Here is a 20,094-nt window from a genome sequence, read left to right as displayed (position 1 = left end):
CTGATGTAGGTTCATTGTGACTAGGCCAGTGGTGATGGCTTTTGGATGGGGCATATTGGGTTTGTCAAACTAAACGTTTAGGTCACCAAGAATGCATAGGTTTGAGTATAATGTAATAAGGTTTGAGACTGTCTAGAAAAGTGTCTAGGAATGTTAAATTGTTAGGCGGAGGTCTGTAAAGGAGGAGAAAGTTACAGGAGGAAGTTGGTGTATGGTTGCATCTGGTGAGAAGGTCCTCACAACCTTGTATGGAAATGTCTGTTTTACTGAGATTTATTGCTTGTTTGAATATAATAGTAATTTGTTAGACACAAGTGCCATGGTTTCAGGTACTAGGCGCAGTACAATTAAGCAGAGAGTACTATAAGATGGGACCATAAGCAGTCATTAATTGTGCTGGAGGGATAAACTGGTTCCAAAAACGAACACGGGAGCAACGTGATATTAAACTAGGAATGAAGAAGGAGGGGAAAAGGGATTGTGAATGAGGCTTTGGCAAGCAAAATAGTTCAGACCATGCACGTTTGCTGTTCAAGCAGGAATCATTTTAGGAAATGGATAGTGATACTCCAGTGTCCTCAGGTGACTGCACCATAGATTTGCTCTTGCTACCCTGAATGATCTGCCTCTAAATCTGAATCCGCACCATCTCGGAATAATCAGTTTTCTGAGATTTGCTGTTTGACTTCAGGAGATTTCATAATTCTCATTTGTGGCCTGGATGTACACGTTTTCAGATATTTCCAGACATTCAATTTATGGGATGGGTTCTAGCAACAATTGAACCCTCCAACACAAGTTCTACGTTTTGTTTTATGTGAGTCACAATTTGTAGGGCTACAATAATAGTATTTCTCCTATTGGGTTGCCTAAAGCAGATTTGAAATCCCGAGCACCTGTGGGACTTTCATCAGTAGTTCAGACGTTTTGCATTCTCTAACAATAGTCTTATAAGAGTGGAAAATGAATACTTTTTGTTAAATTGTTTTTTTGAAGTAACATATAAAAAGGTATTGTAATAGTTAAGCTGGGCCTCTCCGCGTGACTCGTAGTTACGTCGATACTTATCAGGGCTGACAGGCGCTTACACTGCTGTTGTTCATCCTTTTGAGATATAATGACCGTGTTCCACGTTCATATTTGCTGTGCCTGTCCGCCTGACCGATAACTATTTTGAACAATAATCTCTCCCTTGACCGCAGATGCACTTGAAGTAACTCGGTTCTTCACGTGTGTGTGTGTGTGGCTGTGCCTATCAGCGAAACATGCACGGAAATAATACGTTGACTCTACTGCGTTAGACTCGGATATTACACGCCGACAATTGTTCCACAATCTACTGACCATGTGACAAAATGACAATGTGGCACACCGCCCTCTAATGCCGGATTCTAGTCACGAATTTTTGGGATAATCTTTGTCCAGCAAATACGTTAAACATCCACTATGCTATCCTTCCGGGTATATTGCTATGCCCATCATCAAAGCAAACAATGATTAATACATTGAGACCAAGCAGCTGTGTGCGATATCGTGCTCTGACGAATGTTTTACCATTACTGTTCTATGACACAATTACGGAGTGATATACTGCCCTCTAGTGCTGGAATTTACTCTGTAAATGTCTACGAATGGTATGTGTAGCGGCAGTGTTTATAGATTATGCCATCAAGTTCGTTCTTGATATATCCGACAACCTTGAATAAAATACTGGATTTACTAATTAGTGACGAGATGTTAATTAGTGTATGCTACCCCAGGTTTGTCCTTTCCAACTGAAGCTTCGTATCATGGGCCAAGGAACATAATAAAACATGAGTTACAAAGAGATCTTTGTGGCTATATAAATATCGGGGGAGGAGGCTCTCAACGCTGTCCCCTGCCAGAAATCGTCACCATTTATGAAGACAAATGAATACAAGCTTCCAAGTAGTTATACTTATTGTTGTCCAGAGACACAATTTCATATGCCTAAAGAGTATATTTATAAGCAACGGTAGCTGCCTAAAAATACAAGTAAGCAACAATGTTTCACTTCCAATAACACAGTTTGTCATTATTTCTTTCTGCAGTTCTTTGATAATCTTTATGTAGCTAAACCTGGGGCTCTTTCGGAGGGATCAATGTGAGACTAGAGCAGGCAATAGGTCATAACCTAATCAAATTATAATTCCTCCCAAATTTCTCATCACGCCAAGAGGTTCCGGGCTGGTCCAAGGAAACCACAGCCTGTGTCCTATGGTGTGCACTAAGCAGACTCCTTTTGTAGTATTTAATTTTAGCCAGCTGTTTCTGGCAGACGACTTCTTTGTGAAAACAAAAGTTACTGCCTGGTGTCCTGGTGTTTAACCATATACTTTGCAGTGTCGGTGAGGCACATTTAGGCTCCAAGACTTGGAAGATTTTTTTGGTCCAGCAGTCCATTTCATGAAAAAAAAAAAAAAAAACGATGTCCCTTTTACTTTTTTTTTTTTTTTTTTTTTTGTATTGGTCTTGACAGTACGGGTATCAAACGGTCCTTTAGATTCTAATACGTTTGGAGTGCGATTTGGGTCTGTCCCTTTCAACTATTGGATTTTTTTTTAGCAGTCTTTCAGCCATTGGTTTCAGGCTGTCTATAATGGTGTGCCTTACTTCAGAGAAATCTTCTATCGGCATCCTATGGATTGCTTCCATTGAAGTGCATGACTGGTATTGTACAACTACAGGCCTCTGTCATCTCTTGTGCTCACACCTTCCACTTCCCCCCTTGTGTCCACTCAAAATCGTTTCCTCCCACGACCCCCTCTTTCCTGTGTTTCGCCTCTCTTTCCTCACTCCGGCCCCCACTGTTTCCCTGTGTGTCGGTCTTGGTTTCTCCTGCACCTTCCCCTTTTCCATGTCTGCAGCTGCTCGCATTCCCATTGTGTCGGTCTTTGCTTCCCACACACCTCCCTATCATTCCTCCCTCCTGTCACTCCTCCTTTCTGCTGAGTGTTGCTCCTTGTTCCACTTAACAACTCCTCCATTCCCTGCAGCACCCCAGTGCTGGAGATGGGAAAACCAGTTTTATAAGAAAGGCTCTCTTTCCTTCATTACGGTCTTGTTTTTCTTTCTCTGTGACGTGAATGTCGGTGGCAAGGTAGCCCTAATTATAGACGAGGCTTCTGTTGTTGCTGCTCAATGTTAAGCATTCGTCTGGATCAAGTAAAGTTTTATCTTTTTTTCCCCCTCCCCCTAGTCTAGAGGCCAATGTGCTGTCTCCTAGTAGAGTGAACTCTGATATGGCTAGATATTTGGGTAGTGGCAACTTCTTTGTCAGTAACATAATCTAAAGAGGTGCCAACCTGGGCCTTAATTTCTGTAGGTGCTTTATGTCTACAGTAATCTTAATAACTTCTTAAATGCTGCTGGCCTCTATTTCTCCACCTCCCACCTGCAGTGCTAAACCCTTTCTTTGACATTGCTGGTAGTTTGAAAATCAGCATTAAGAATTTTTTTCACCTCAGTAGTTTTTCCACACAAAATTTGCATCCTTTTTTGATTTACCATGAAGGGACTTGATAAAATTGCCAACATATGAAGTAATGTACATTTTTCCTGGAAAGAATGTGAAAACCACATCTGCCTTAGCCAGTTTAATTGGCTGAGGGTAGATGCTGTCTTGGGTCGTGGGGGTTGCAGGCACCCATGGAAACCTATAAACACCAGGCATTTTTAGAAACTGGAGGCCCGTTAGGGTACAGGGTCTGGTGGTTTTGTGTGGACCTCACTACATTTACTTACCAAGAATACCCTTTAAACATGAAGCTTCGGAATAAAAGAAAGACTAAATGTCCCCAAGCCAGTGGCAGAAGTGTGACTACACTGGAGCGAGTGGACTTATTGCTTAGGACTGAACAGCCAAAACTGACACTAAGCCTTCGGTGTGAATGTCAAATTTGCTAGCTATTGTGAAGGAAAGTTTCAGTTCTATTAAGGACACTGTAGCAAGGGTTATACTCCACTTTCTTTCCTTTTTTGAACAGCAGCCTTTAGAGCAGAGGTCTTCAAACTTTTGGGTGCCGGGGCCCCCTTGTCAAAGTTTTCAGGTGTGAGGACCCCTTCCGTCCTTTTTTAAAGAACTGGTACTCCTCATCAGCGACAAGCGTAAACACCCCCAATTTCCATGGCAAATCATTTTTATGGTAAGGCAATATTATTAGTCAGTATTTAGCAAATCAAAGGTTTGTGGGTGACTGTGGTTTTGAGTCAGAGACTTACCTCACAGTTCAAACAAAAAGTCTACCAAAAGAAGTGCCCAAAATATGCAATGGTACTTTATTTTTCCCATTCAAAACATAATTTAACAAAACTTATTTGGATGATAACACATTTCTGAACTAGTGTGATGGGTGTGCCTATTTTTCTCCAGAGAGACGGTAAATTTGTGGATGTTTTCTTGCTACTGCCATCCTCAGGTTGTGCTCCACCTCTAGTCTTGAACGGTACTTCGTCTTTAATACTGCCAGTGCTGAGAACCCAATCTCACATAAATATGATGAGCTAAAAGGCAGAAGAACATTGACTGCAATTTTTGACAAACCTGAATGTTCTTCAGACATTGCCAGCTAAAATTTTCCCAATGAGATTTTGTTGAACTGCATCTGGAGAACACGGTCACTCTGGACCTCAATTAGGTCTTCCTGAAGGTGCACTGGAAGAAGAGTATCTGCACCCACTAGGAAAGGTTGAAAGACCCAGTTATTGACATGATCAGTGTCCTCAGGAAAGTACTTTTCTAAACTGTCCCTGAGAGAAGTCAAGTGATTTACTATACCCTCAGCAGCACTTTCAAGTTCATATTCTGTGTCCTCAAGAGCTTCTGCTAAACATGGGAATGCCTCAAGCAGGCCATCTTGAGTTAGGCTTCTCCACAACTCCAGTTTCTTCTTGAAGGCAGATGTTTTTTTGTACATGGTGAAAGACGTACTTTCAGCTCCTTGCAAAGACAAATTCAAGGAATTTAATTTATCAAAGATGCTGCACGGTATGCTAAAAGCACAAGCCAACGGGAATTACATAACTGTCTTGCTTTGTAGGGGTCCAAATCCAGAAGGAACTGTTGTACTTCATTTCTTAATTCAAAAATACGATTCAGAACCTTCCCTTTGGATAACCATCGGACTTCTGTATGGAAAAGCAAACCATCATGTTCGGCTCCCTTTCGGCACATACGATTACAAACAGACGAGCTCTAGTTGGCTGCGCCTTTATGAAATTATCAATTTTCACAGCAGAATTCAACACATCCCCAAGTTCTCTATCCATGTTTCGGACTGCAAGGGCTTCCCGGTGTATCATACAGTTGGTCCATAAAATTTGAGGAGCCACTTTCAACACTTTAGCTTTTAGGCCTGCCCTATCCCCACACATGGAAGGAGCACCATCAGTGCAGATCCCAACCCAGCTCTCCCAATTAAAGTCATTGGAGCACAGGATGTCATTGAGAATATCAAACAGGGCTGCTGATGTTGCATGTCCCTTGATTGGTTTACAGAATAAAAAATCTTCCAATATTACAGTTTTGTGGCAGTATCAGACATAACCAATTAAATGAGCTTCCTTGGATAAGTCAGTTGCTTCATCAAATTGCAATGCAAACAAACTGGATTTCAAGCGTGCTATGAGTTGTCTGTGGATGTCCTCTGACATGTCAGAGATGTGACGGCAAACTGTTGTCTGAGATGGGTACCATTTTAAACTTCCTGCTGCTTTTTCACCAAGCATTGTCCTGGCCATGTCAAGAATTGGTGGAAGAATCACTTTTTCCCCATCTTTTTTTGGCAATGTGGTATGCCACTTGATAAGATGCTTTCAAGGCACTTGGCGTGGAGACCAGATTTTTCAGTGTCTTTTTTTTTTTTTTTTGGATAATGTCTTCCAGCTTTCTGGGAAAAAAATCTGTATTCTTTCCTACCAGTAACCCATGTGTAGATTCTAGGTGACGCTTTAATTTGTTTGGTTTCAGACTTTCGTAAGCCAAGGTCATGCCACAAACCACACACTGTGGCCTAATTTCACCATTTATGGTGATGCAGGTGAATCCAAATTTTAGGTAGGAGGTATCATATAACCTAATTTTTCCAGTTCTCTTCTCATCGTCTGTTTTCAGCCTTTCGTTTGAGTCCCGCACCATCTTTTGCCAGCAGGAAACGATCCATGTCAAATGTGTGTTTGACCTACGGTACAAAATTCCAAAGCTCAATATTACTGAATACCTCAGAGTTGCTGCTACATGCGGTATAGCTGTCTTTTTTTCCAAAAACTCTTTGCAGTTCTCAGAATGTCTCAAAAAATCGTATTTTCTTTAAAAACACAAATAACACAGTCTGTTCCTTCCACGTGATTAAAACCAAAATTGCAGCAGCTGCATGTTTAACAGGAGGGCTTTGGGCACCGACACGTTTTTATTTACAAATTAAGCACTGCATAAGCAGGTCCTCTGGAGCAGAGGTGGCTGGGTAGCTGCATGCAGGTGATGTCCAGGGGCAAGAGGTCTAGATTTTGAATGTAAAGAGCCAACCCAAAAGAAAACTACCAATCTATGCTGGTACTCTGTGTCCTCCATAGGCAGGGCACTGGAATTAGGCAATTTTGTTTTTCTACTTTTCCACATAATTAAGAATTTTACACATTTGCAAGACAAATAATTATCCGCTGCATAATCTGCAGATGCTAACAAAAAATTGCTTCCTCTTGCTCCTGGACAAGTTGTTCAAAAGTTACTAAAAATACAGCCAGAGTATTGCCTTGCAGTGAAAGGCCCTATTCTGGACCCATTACTCCAGACTGTTTACTACATGTTCATACAGATGTTTTCACTTTAAACATCATACTATGGCACCAAACAACGCAAGGGCCTGCACCTAGTGACCCGAAAAAACATCACCTATGAACTCTGCAATAAAAATCAGCACATTCAATAAAGAAAAATGCAGTTGTCAGCATCAGTACACATAAAGCAGCAAATACCAATGCAAGAACCAACACAACAAAATATTAACCAGTGCTTAACACACTGGTATTCACAATCCGTAACCAAAACCCAACACCTGCACCTAACAACCCAAAGTTTTGCTCCTATCTAAAGGCAAGCATCCTACAATCCTAAAAATAGCAAATATACCTTGCCACAAACATCCAAAGAACTAGCATTTTACAACCTACCACCTTATAAAATACCATCCAGCACTCAACAACCCAGATGAGAGCACTTACTCTAACACATCATCCAACATATCATCCAACATCCAGCTGCCAACAGTCAGCCTCTAAAAACCTATATAGAGTACCTAAAAAAAAAATAAAAAAAAAATCAACAACCACTTAGCAACCTAATATGTTGCACGTCACAGTCTAATTAGTGGGATTGTAATGAGAGAGAGCGAGAAAGGGAGAGGGTGAAAGAGAGAATGAGAGAAAGTTTCCCTTTCAAATGACATTTTAATTGTTTAGTCACTAGGTCCATGGTGGCTCTTATGACTGATGCTTGACTTCTGATGAGTCTCACATTTGGTAACACATGTTTGAACATATCTGATCTCTCCAGCATTAGTTCGGCATCAAAATTCATTCAAAGTTTTTGGTTAAAGAGGCAGCACAGGATTGATGATTTGCATCACTGAATAATTTGTACACTTACCCCTTTTGCTGGGTCATAGTCAGTGCATTTGCAAGCTAGTTTCCCCCTCAGGGTGATATGCAGACGTTACTGAGTGATTCTACTTTTTTAAATTTATTTATTGATCAGGGAATATATCACCTTTGATTGACTTCACGCCCCCCGGGGGTCGCAACCCACACTTTGAAGACTGCTGGTTTAGAATCACATTTCCATATTTCAGAACTAAGAGACCACAGGAATTAGGTGGCAATAAAGAACCAAATTAAGTGGCTACGAGATGCACTTTATGTGACACATTAAACAATGACAGATCCTTTGTACAATGTCATTCATCATCAAATGTTCCTTTTGACTTGCTTGGAGCACCACTGTATTACCACTCTCCTTTCTTATACCCACACTAAAATAGTTTATGTAAAATAATCAGTGTTACACCCAGCAGAAGTACTTCTTGTTTAAATAAAAGGTGCGTCTCTCTTATTCTGAGCATCTCAAATATATTTAAAATGGTCTCTAGCTTGCGGTTTATTCTGTGCCCGCACATATGGGCCTGTTGAAGAAACTCTTTGAATTAGGAAACAGCCCAGAAGAACAATAATCTACAGTTCATAAAGGGTGATCACCTCACTCCAGGTCATTACGGACATTGTCTCCTGTCCTCAACTTTTCACCTACAAATCATTGGTTTGAGGTGTGGTAGTCGTTAGTTCATTAAAGGCAAATCAAGACTACAACACCCAGAATTCATTAGGTGACTACACAAAAGTTCAGAACTGGAGAAAGCGTTGGTAAAGAGCTGGAAGAAGGTGTCTACTCTGATTATATGTGTAATATGGAGGTGTCTTACTAGGACTCACTGAAATATTTAAGAAGCACATCTTCAAATGAGAAATAAAATATTTGGTTTTGACTCCCTCTGGGGGATTAGCTCTGCTTCAAGAATTGTGCGTGGAGAACAATTTAGAAGTGCATGAATAATGACACAAAAGACCTTCGTGACAAAATAAGAATAATTTTCCACCCTGTTTCAATTACATTTAAGTATGTGACGATTTGTATTATGCTGCAAACAAATGCACTTTCAGAGTGCATCAAATGGGGACGTTAGCAATTTAGAAAGTTGTTAGCACCTAACTGCTGCAATCAGAAGCTAAAAGCGAACACACTCACTTTGTCAGTGTTTCCCCCTGAATCGCAGCACGTGTGCCCTGTTTATATAGACCTCCAGCTCCAGAGAGGTGAGTGGTGTCTGTGGCTCCCGTGGTGAGCAACTGGAGCATGCAGCAGGTTCCAGAATAGCAGTGCTGGGCCCTGGGGTGTGACAATGGTGGCGAGGAGCCTGAAGGCCCAGGTTAGATCGTGGAGGAGAGGTGTGCTAATTACCAGTTCTGCAGGGATGAAGTTCAGGAAAGGCAGCAGGACGGAGTGCAAGGCAGCGGGGGCAAAAAATATTTCCACTCTACAAAGCATTGCACAGATTCTTATTTATGGCCCCAGTTCCCGGCACTTCCTGGTTTTCATCCTGCAGTCTCTCTGATTGGAGGACAGTCGTCAATGACGTTTCATGATTTTCCAATATTCTCCAATCAGAGAGCCCCTTGAGATGCCACTCTCTGTAATCCAAAACAAAGAGCAAAAGTTCTGGATTCTAGTTCAAGGCAGTTCCAGGCAGCAGAAGTGCGACCTGGGAAGTGCGACCCCCCCCCTTTGATTGACTTCACTTCCCCCCCTTGGGGTCGTGACCCACACTTTGAAGACCGCTGCTTTAGAGTAATACACTTCATTCCCTGGGGGAAAAAAACCTACAAAAACTCAGGAACCAATCAAGTGTACCCAACAGTGTCCATAAAACATATTCTCCATGACCAGACTTCCTCATTCTTTAGGCATCCGAGAACTTCCTAGAACATTAATCCGTCTTGTTGGAATCAATACCAACATCACAAGAGAGAAAATAAATCAGATAACCATTCCAGTACAGACTTCCCTGACAAAGAACTTCTGTTAGAACTGCAATGATAAAAACATCAACAATGCCATATGAGTCAAACCTCGAAATCTACCGAAGACGACATAAGGAAAGCATCCTTTACACGAAGACAAGATTTTGCAAGAACCAGCATACTTACTCCTATGACTTCATTGACTGAGCCAGAATGCCAGGTTGGGAAAATACAGATGACATTCATGGGTGAGAAAATAATCGTTGTCTCAGTGTCCTTAATAGAATTGAAACTTTTCTTCACGATCGCTAGGAAACTTTACATTCTATGTACCAGAGGCGAGGATTATGCTTGTTTAAAGCTTATTGACTACCAAAGATGCCATGTCCACTACTGTTTTGAAGTAAAACTATTTAAACATGGAATCTGACGACCAATCAGCCACATTGATGAGGTCTTCCAATCTGGCCCCCCAAGGGAAAATCTTTTGAGGCCATAGCTCCCCTGACCCAGAGGGCCCCAAACAAAGACACATTTATTCCAACCTCCTGCATTACCCACCTGACTCATTGGGCAGTGGTGGGAGGTGATACTACCTTGACCGTTTTTCCTAAAGAGATGAGGAGCTACTGCTCTCCCTGAGGTCGAAACTCCTCCATCATACTCTTGTATGCCCTATGATAAAGGACCACGCATAACTTTATAACCTTGTCAAAAGCTGGGTAAGAAATTGATCTAGAGTCTTAGTCCGCCAGAAGATTAAAAAACAAAACAAAAAAAGGTGACTCCTTGAGATGAAAAACCCTATTAAACACATCCTGAGCCCTGACATCAGAGACTCTCTGGCAAGAAATTAGACATAACAGCATTGCCAACTTCGCTGACAATTCTTTGCGTGATAGATATTAATTTCTCTGTCAGGATAAGCAAAGATTCAAAACAAGGTTGACATCCCATAACTTGGAGTATTTAGGTTCCGGGGGTAAAGAGAGACGAATTAGTAGGTGTTCTCCCGCCACAGATCCCTGAATTGGGCAGTGTCCCGCTGAAATCACAAATCTGTATGAGTTGACCATATGATATGTTAATCCTTGTGTGGCTAAAGATGCTAAAAAGTTTAAGATGGGGACAACATCGCACCCCATGGGATCTTCTTCATACTGAAGACACCAACGTGCCCACCTGATCCATGCTGATCGATATCTCTTAGAGGTACCTTCTCTCCAAGCTGAGGCCAAGAGGCGTTCAGCCTCCTGCGATAGTCCCGGCACTCTCCATCTCTCCCTGTAACCCTCCAAGCCATTTAAGGCAGATGACCCTGAAGGACCAAGGGGTGTCTCTGACCTTGCGGATTCTAAAGAATATCTGGATGGCGGGGAGAAGGATTGGCGAATCCCACGAAAGTTCTGAAGAACTGGAAACCAGACTTCCAAAGTGGAGAGATCACCACCACTTGCGCCTTCTGTGTGCATAGGTGCGTTGTCAGTCTCGAGATCATTGAAAATGGTGGGAACGTATACCCTTTCTCTCTTGACCAGTCCTGAAGGAATGCGTCCGTTGCCTTTGCTTGCGGATTGGGTTTCCAGCTGAAGTAGCGGGAAAGTTGGTGGTCTAGATAAAAAGCAGGCGGGTCCACTGAGAAAGGTTGAGAAAGTTGAATGCGGCTGGGTCCAGTTGCCACAACTCGTGTCGGGCCATTCTCGGGAACACTAGTCTACAATCTGGTTGACCCAGGAAGATACTGTGCCGTGGCTGAGATATTTGGGCCAAGCAATACTCCCAAAACTCCTTGGCCAGCTGCGCCAGAATTGTGGACCTGGGCACACCCTCCCCCCTTCCCAAAATTATTTGTGTATCTGACTGCTGGCCAGTTGTTAATCTTAAGGGGGCACTGGTGTTCACCTTGTCTTCGAATGAGCCTGCCATCAGCTCGAAGCAGTTTATGTGAAGGGATTGTGTGCGAGTGGACCATTTCCCACCTGTGACTGACTCTGTACCGAGCACCCCAGCCATAGCTGCTGCGATCTGGGTCGGAACCTAAGATGGCCCACCCGTTCCAGGCCTCCATGCGTGCTAACCACCAATTCATCTCTGCTTTGATCTCAAGTATGAGGGGAATATGTTCAGAGTATTGACGGCCTTTATGAAGATGGGAGGCCTTGAGTCTTTGGAGGGCCTTGTAGTGCAACGGACCCGGAAAAATTGCCTGTATGGATGACGCAAGGAGTCCAACTATCCTAGCAACCTGCCTCGACGAACTTGAGGACCCGGAGACTACCTTCTGCAATTCCTTGCATACCTTGGCTATCTTTTGAAGAGGGCAAGCTCAGAGTCCTCTCCACCGAATTGATGAGGAAACCCAGAAAGACGAGTTGTCTGGACAGGGTCAAGCTTGATTTTTTTGTGTTGATAAGGAAACCCAGGCTCTCCAAGAGAAATCATGTACTGAAGATGATCTGTCAGTCAGGCCGGGCACTGGTCCATGAAAAGCCAATCATCCAGATATATAATTAGATGACATTCGCGAGCTTGGAGATGCTCTTCCACTGGTTTCATCCCCTGGGTGAAACACCAAGAAGAGGAAGAAAGTCCATAAGACAGGACTTTGAACTTGTAAACCACACTGTTCCATTGAAACTGAAGGAAATGGCAGTGTGGTGGAAATATAGGAATTGTCAGGTAGGTGTCCTGCAGGTTGAGGCACGCCATCCAATCATCCTGACGGAGCAAGTCGCGAAGGAGATGAAATGGCGGTATAACAACCAACCATTGAATTCTAGTAGGTTAATATAGAATGCTGCCTGCCATCTCGCTTGTCCACAATGAACAGATTGCTGAGCAATCCCTGAGGGTGTAAGGATGCACAGACTATAGCTTCTTTTCTGAACAGATCTTGCACTTCCCGCTCCACCAGGACCCACTGGTCTTGTGGGGGTGGGGGGAGAAACCATCGGCTGAGGCCTGTATGGCTGAATTGGGGAACCATAGAATTCAATCTGAAAGGTTTGCAACACCCATGCGTCTGAGCTGAGGGCTTGCCAATTGTGCCCCATCTGGGGCCAAAACTCCCTCTCTGTCACTAGGGAAAACACCTACCGAGTGAATAGGCCTGCCCTGCAGTGGCCAGGTATTCAGCGTGCCGTGCGCAGTCGCCGTGGATGTGAGGCAAGGAACCTGCTTGTCAGCAGGAAAGGTACAGACCATTCTGGGCATCAGCCGCCTTTAAATGCACAATACTGAAACCTGGTGATGGGCGTCCGGTCTTCCAGGCACCTAGAACTCTAGCACAAGGGGTGAGTGTCTCAATTCAAAATGAGGTGCCCGTCCCGTGCAGCAAATGACGGCGCGGCCAGTGCACGTCACTTGTCTGATGACTGCCCTCTATGGGCTGTCAAGACTCACAGCGTCCCCGATGAGTGTCACAAGGACGCAGTGGAGTCTCTTGGGGAGGGGAGACATTACCTTTAATGCTCCTCTTGCTATTGTAGTAAAGCCATGGAACCCAACAACAAAAACAGGCCTATGTGTGACTCTGTTTTTATAAGGAGAAGTATGGGAATATTGGATTTAGGACTTTTGCCAGAAGTTGTGGAAAAATGAGATCCACACAGGCCACGCCACCCTGGTGTCCCATTTCAATTTTTCAGAAATGTCTGGCATTATAAGGGTTTCCTGGATGAAAGCTGACCGTAGATCCAAATGCCACAGTCGCCAGCCCCCTCCCCCCCATGAAACTGAGGAAATTCCTTTTTCAGATATAGTTTTGACAGTTGTCTGGCATTCTGTGTAAGAAAATTATTTTTGATCAAGCAAGGTAACTACACACTGTATTACCTTGCCTTTCTAGTTTTCAACAATACCTGGGAGCAAAAAATGGGCCCAAATAGGGCTGCCAATCCCATGGAAACTGCAAGGCAATTTTGTTTCTAAAATAATTTTTATTGGTATTGTACAAAACTGAAAACACATGAACACAGAAAACCATATCACTATCAAGAAGAGTAGAAGAAAAGAGTCCTGCCACGGTGATACTGAATGTAAACTAACCCTTTCTCAAAACACTCTTCCAAGGGTGCAGATCCAGTGGTGGGCACATAGAAATGTCTAATGAGTTCAGTACTGTGAAGATCCTTCCTTTTTTACCTTGCGAGCATGCAAGCCTATGCCTTCTCTCCCCCTTACTGCAACTTTGCATTGAAAAAGATGCACAGCTCCTAGATACATGGAATAATGTTTTAAGGTCACAAGGCAAAACCAGTGTTGTCGGGCTGCAAAGTTTAATACACCTATGTAACTAACGTTAAATTGCCAGCACCTCTCTAATTTTCGAGTGCTTAACTAATATGTTTCTTAGTTGTTCCTTAATACGAGTCAGTGGAATGTGTTCATATCAACATCTATTTGGTTGCCTAAATGTAACATAAGCGTGCCCTCGGTGCTTCCAGAGCCTGGGCCAAAATAGATTAGTCACCCCCATTGAAACTGGGAGATTGATTTTTAGGCATAGTTTTGGTCGTTGCAAGGCATTCTTTCTAATAAAATTTTGTGGCATCCATTAATGCCCCAAGTCCCTGGATTCCCCTGTTGCTAGGGTTCTCAATGGTTGCCCTGAAGCTCACATACTACTGCCATTGCCACTATGTGCAGTGCATGGTGACATCACATGGCTGCAGGGTTGGCCTTTTACTGTGCTGTTCAATGTGCCTACCCATAGATACAAGATAATGTTTCTATTGGTAGATGTCCAAATGTTGGATAGTGGGACATTTGCCATAAGCAGTGAAATCTAAAATATATGTCAACAATATTTGGAGATGGTAGAGTTTGCTGGCTGCTTTACAAGCCAGTTTTATAGTGATCTATATGAGAGCAGCATAGGGAGCACAAGGGAGCCTGGCATTAGACAGTGATACACATGTTCTGTCATTCCATACTATTAGAAACTAAATTATCTCTTAAACGTAGTGGGCCACCTAAAGGTACAGGTTGTTGATAGCACCCTCTGTGCTCCCCAGGGGAACCTAAAATGCAAAAGTGGGTACATTCTTGTGAGAAAAGCCTTGTGTGAGAATGTCCAGCACTCTGCTTGGTTTTTTTGTTTTCACTTTGGCCAAAATGATCCTTGGTGTTGACAGCATTTTATGCCCCCCAGTTTTACAAATTGGGTGAGCAGCATCCCGCTTATGTCCCCTTACGATGCTCACCTAAAGGGAATCCTGCTGAGGTATTGAACTGAACAGTAATCTCCAAACATAATTTGTAGGAAAATGCCACTCTTGGCATGGTTACCTCCCACTTTTTGCCCAGTGCTGATGCCAACTTTGATTGAAACTGTGCTGGGATCCTGCTAACCAGGCCCCTGCGCCAGTGTTTGTTCCCAAAAACGGTACCTTTCTTTCCACGATTGTCAAAACCCTGGAACACAGTTAAGTCCCTTGTGAAAGGTACACATGGTACCAAGGGTCCTGTGGCCAGTGAAGGTCTCTAAGGGCTGCAGCATGTATTATGCCACCCTAGGGGACCCCTCACACCGCACATGTACACTGCCTTGCAGCCTGTGTGTGCTGGTGGGGAGAAAAATAAAGTCGACATGGCACCACTCTCAGGGCACCATGCCCACAAACCTGTGGCATAGGTAAGTCACCTCTCTAGCAGGCCTTACAGCCCAAAGGCAGGGTGCACTATACCACAGGTGAGGGAACAGCTGCATGAGCAATATGCCCCTACAGTGTCCAACTCCATTCTTAGACATTGTAAATGCAGTGTAGCCATATTGAGTATATGGTCTGGGAGTTTGCCATTACGAACTCCACAGCTCCATAATGGCTTCACTGAATAGTTGGTATCAAACTTCTCAGCACAATAAACCCACACTAATACCAGTGTGAGATTTATTTAAAAATGGACACAGAGGGCATCTTCGAGATGCCCCCTGTATGTAAGCCAAACTGCTAGTGTAGGACTGACCGGTCTGTGCCAGCCTGAAACTTTGACAGGTTTCTGACCACATGGGGTGAGTACCTTTCTGCACTCTGTGGTCAGAAACAAAGCCTGTCCTGGGTGGAGGTGCTTCACAACTCCCCCCTACAAGAACTGTAACACCTGGCAGTAAGCCTCAATGGCTCAAGCCTTGGATTACAGTGCCCCAGGGCACTGCAGCTAGTGGAGCTGCCACCCCCGGTCAAAGCCCCACTTTAGGCGGAATGTCTGCCGGGAAAACTAAGGAAAACATGGATGTGTGACCACCCCAGCAAGGACCACCCCTAAGGTGTCCAGAGCTGAGGTGACCCCCTCCCTGCAGAATCCTATGTCTTGGTTTGGAGGACTGGGACCAGTCTGAATAGAATTGTGTCCCCCTTTCCAAAGTGAGTGGGCACAAGGATGGTGTAGCCACCCTCGGCGACAGTAGCCATTGGCTACTGCCCTCTGACCCCTAAAACACCCCTAAATCTAGGATTTAAGAACCTTCCTGAAACCAGCTCACCAGATTCCTGGCGACCTAACGAGAAGGACTGCTATGTTGAAACCCCCAGCAGAGAAGGAAGACAACAACTGATTTAGCCCCAGCCCTACTGGCCTGTATCCTGCTTCAAAGAACCTGCAAAAGAACAGCGACGCATCCAGCGGGACCAGCGACCTCTGCCAAGTTCCAGAGGACTGCCCTGCACCCAAAAGGACCAAGAACTCCAGTAGACAGCTGGCCTGTCCAAGAAGAAACCAACAACTAAGGACTCGCACCTTGCATCCGAATGCGTGAGTTCTAACCACTGCCCATGTCCAGGTTGCTCAACCAGCTAGAGAGGACCCCCAGGCAATTCTGAGTGAGTGCCCACCCTGGGGTGACTCCTCCACGGCGACACCTGCGGAGGGAATCCAGAGGACCCCCTGACTGCGAAAGCTCCTGACAAAGATATCCGACGCCAAAGGACCCACTGCACCCACAGCCCCCAGGCCTTGGAGAAACTGACACCTGGTGCAGCCACGTTCAGCAGGCTGCACTCCTCCCTATCCAACCGGTGGTGTGCCCGAGACACCTCCCTAGACCTCGACTGCAGCCTCTGAGTGATCCCCGGGGTGCCCTCATATGCCAGCATTGGAAACCTCACATCCTGTTAGCACCCTGCACCCGGCCGCCCCGTACCACTGGGGGGGGGTGTTTGGTGCCCACTTGTGGCCACTCCAGCCCTCCTCTAATCCCCCCTGCTCTGCTCTCCGAGTCGCTGGCAGACCTGATTCCAAGTACCCCCTGTCTCCATAGGAGCCCATGTAAAATTTGCTCATCTTTGACCTCTGCACCCTCTGTTGCTGGTGGTGGGTGTTTGGGGTTAGCGTGAACCCCAACCAGTGGACTTCCTAAAACCAGGAGACTGAAACTGTAAGTGTTGGACTTTACTGTGAAACAGTCTAATGTTCCCCCCCCCCCCCCGAAGAACTATTTCTGCAGGAAAATTGCACTGTGCCCATTTTTAAAACAGATTGGCAATAATTCAAAAAGCGTATAACGTATCGATTTCACTGTTTTACTGTTGATACATGCGTGAAATACGCATCCATTGAAGTACTTGCCTGCAACTTGAATCTCTTGCGGTTCTAAAAATAAATAAAGAAAATATATTTTTCCTATATTAAAACCATTGGCCTGGAGTTAATCATGGAGTGTGTGCTTCTTCTATTGTCTGGGTGTGTACAACAAATGCTTTGCACTAACCTCTGATAAGCCTAACTGCTCAACCACACTATCACAAAAGAGAGCATTAGTATTATCTACTTTAGCCTCTGTTAAGCCTCTGGGGAACCCCTGGACGCTGTGCACACTATCTCATTTTGATATAGTATATACAGAGCCAGCTTCCTACAGAATTCCTTTCAAGAGGGCAATTGTGCCTTCCTGGAAAGATGATTGGAGATTGTGATACTTCTGACCCTGAACAGGAATGCTTTTGTAACCTGTTCTTTTGGAAAGTGGGAGAAGATGGGGGCTCCATTACCCATCTATTAAATGTGGGAGATTTGAAATGCCCCTGGACACCAGGGCTGATTTTTGGTCAAGCAGCAATATGAGTGCGGAACCGGGCTTCCTGGCATGATGCATTCCTTGCCTATGGCCTCCACTTGCATTCCAGCTACCCTGGGGGAGTACAGCAGTAGTTTTAGCCCTGATTTCCATCCCTTGTTTCTGTGAAAGCACACTTGGACATAAGGGATAGTTTGGTCAAGCTACAAAGAGTGATAGTTTGGGGTAGTGGGCTCCCTGGCAGATATGTGCCTCGCTCTGCCCTTGACCCTCTACTGGCCTTCTTTTCCTTCTGTGTGGCAGATTGGATGAAATATTCCCCAGTGTGCCCCTTCCAGTTTATGATAAAAACTACCAAGGAGGTTGGGTTAAGTTAGACACATGCCAGGAAAGGAAAGGTCCCCTAAAAAAACTGACCACTGAAAACCCGGGCGAAGCGCACTGAAAAGTGCTGGCCAAGATCAGGAATCACCGCCACAGCCCGAGTGTTGTCTCTAATGAGCGCTTCGCCCTTGCGCTTCATTAAGTGCCCCCGGGGCACCTCCAAAGGAAAGAAAGGAGCGAGCGCGGTCCAACCGTGCCCACGGGGTGAAGTGCACCCGGGGCACACGCCGCCACCTGCTTTGGTGCTGTTATCACCGTCACGGCCCAGGAAAGGGCTGAAGAGGACTAGCACGCCGCATCCGGTAAGCCTATGTATGAGCAGAGTGGGAGCCCTCCGTGGCCCAGAAGGGGAGCCAGAGGGATTGTGGATCCCAGGAGGGGTCCCGACCTAAATACCGAGGGGGTGAGTACCGCTCTCGTTCCCCCAGGATCAACACCACCGCCCCTGTTTTGCCCAAGGAGTGCCAAGGGCCCCAACGTGTCCACATCACGGCACTAGATGTGCCTTGGCAGCATAAAATCAGGTACTGTCAAAGAGCACAAGACTTCAGTTGTCCTAGTATGGACGTGGGAGATTAATTATGTTAGCCTTTGTCTTTTTGCACCATATACGTGCTGGATTGCCTTTTAGGGGCGGACATTCTGTTATGTGTTTTGATTACTTGCCATATGGTTTTATAATGTTCCTGATGTGGGCATTTATGATATTTCTATGACAAGTGCATTTCTTTAGTGTGATTCCTGACTACTGTATGTTGCAGAATCCTGAGTACTTACGTGTTCTAATGCAACCACTGCTTATTCTTGCACAGTATTAGTAACCTGTAACGTTCTGACAACTGCTAAGGTAGCAGAGTATTTCTGACATTTAATGTTTGGTCTAATTATGTTTTGTGCAATACAGTTTATTTTTACGTAGCTCAGTGTTGTGTTTACTTTGTGGAGTATATATTGTGTCACTTGTGCTGTGTGTGTTGTACAAACGCTTTACATATTGCCTCTGGGTTAGGCCTGACTGCTCGTGCCAAGCTACCAAGGGGGTGAGCAGGGGTTATCTTGGACGTGCAACTCTCTTGCCCTGACTAGAGTGGGTGGGTTCTGCCTGGCTTAAGTGCACACCCTAGCCAACCAGAAACCCCATTTCTAACAGACATCTACCTTTTTTATTACACAAATTAAAATCACAGGTGATTTTCACCCACTATGGTGGGCAGATTGGGTGAACATCCTCTAAGACCTACTTCATCTTTCCCATTTTCTTACTTCACAGCATAAGTTGCAGTGGGAAATGCGTCAACGAGAAGAGGAGATTGCTGAGCTACAATCAGCCCTAAGTGACATGCAAGTTTTCTTGTTCCAGGAGAGGGAACATGTCCTCCGTCTCTACTCTGAAAATGACAGGCTAAAAATTAGGTAAGAAAATAATTTTTCAATGTTTGTGCAGCTAGACGTTCTGTTCAGTCTTGTGCGGAAATAGGTTTGAGTTAACAAAACACCACTATCTTTGAAGCAAGGTATGACTGTAATGAAGAGGCTGGGTGAGACCATATGCCAGATTCATGCTAGACCTTTAGTGGCTCAGCATAAATTACATTCACATACATTAAATCTAAGTCAAACTCATTTGTTTAGTCATTGTCTATCCTAATGATCCCATATTGACACAGCCCTCATGGACACCCTAATGATTTTTTCTCCAAACTGCATTTACCATATCAAAGCTAATGATAGTAACTTGGCCCGCTATCTTCTACCATGCCTGTTAGCATTTTTTGTAATTTGTACAATTGCTAAGTGGTACTGAAATACTTTTTTATTCTGAGCTACATTCCATCATTCTGTAATAAACATTAGGTGTTGTAAGTCTTGCTGTATTTTACTTGATCACATTCTGTTACTTTGTTGTGATTGTCTAATTAATCCAAATCGTATTGTAATGTACATGATAATACTATTATTTACTGTGTCACTTTCTGTTGCTGGCTTGTTGCCATTCAGTTGGATCACTGTTAACAAATACTAATATCTTGAATGCCAGCGTTAGTTTTCTAATCCTGATAACGGTTATACTGGCAAATATTTAACATAGTTTATATCTCACTGTCTGT

The 20,094-nt window shown here is 44.3% G+C and overlaps 1 protein-coding gene across 2 annotated transcripts in view; it reads left to right on the top strand.

Moving 5' to 3' along the window:
* CCDC77 (coiled-coil domain containing 77) overlaps positions 1-20,094 on the top strand; it is a 203,437-nt gene that overhangs the window by 34,133 nt on the left and 149,210 nt on the right. For both annotated transcript variants that reach the window (XM_069228128.1, XM_069228129.1), the window contains one exon: positions 19,257-19,399. In XM_069228128.1, coding sequence (XP_069084229.1) covers positions 19,257-19,399 — 143 coding nt within the window. The remainder of the gene's footprint in view (positions 1-19,256; positions 19,400-20,094) is intronic.

The sequence above is a fragment of the Pleurodeles waltl genome, chromosome 4_1 (assembly GCF_031143425.1).
Source record: "Pleurodeles waltl isolate 20211129_DDA chromosome 4_1, aPleWal1.hap1.20221129, whole genome shotgun sequence".
NCBI lineage: Eukaryota > Metazoa > Chordata > Amphibia > Caudata > Salamandridae > Pleurodeles > Pleurodeles waltl.
This window is presented reverse-complemented; position numbering and strand designations above follow the sequence as displayed.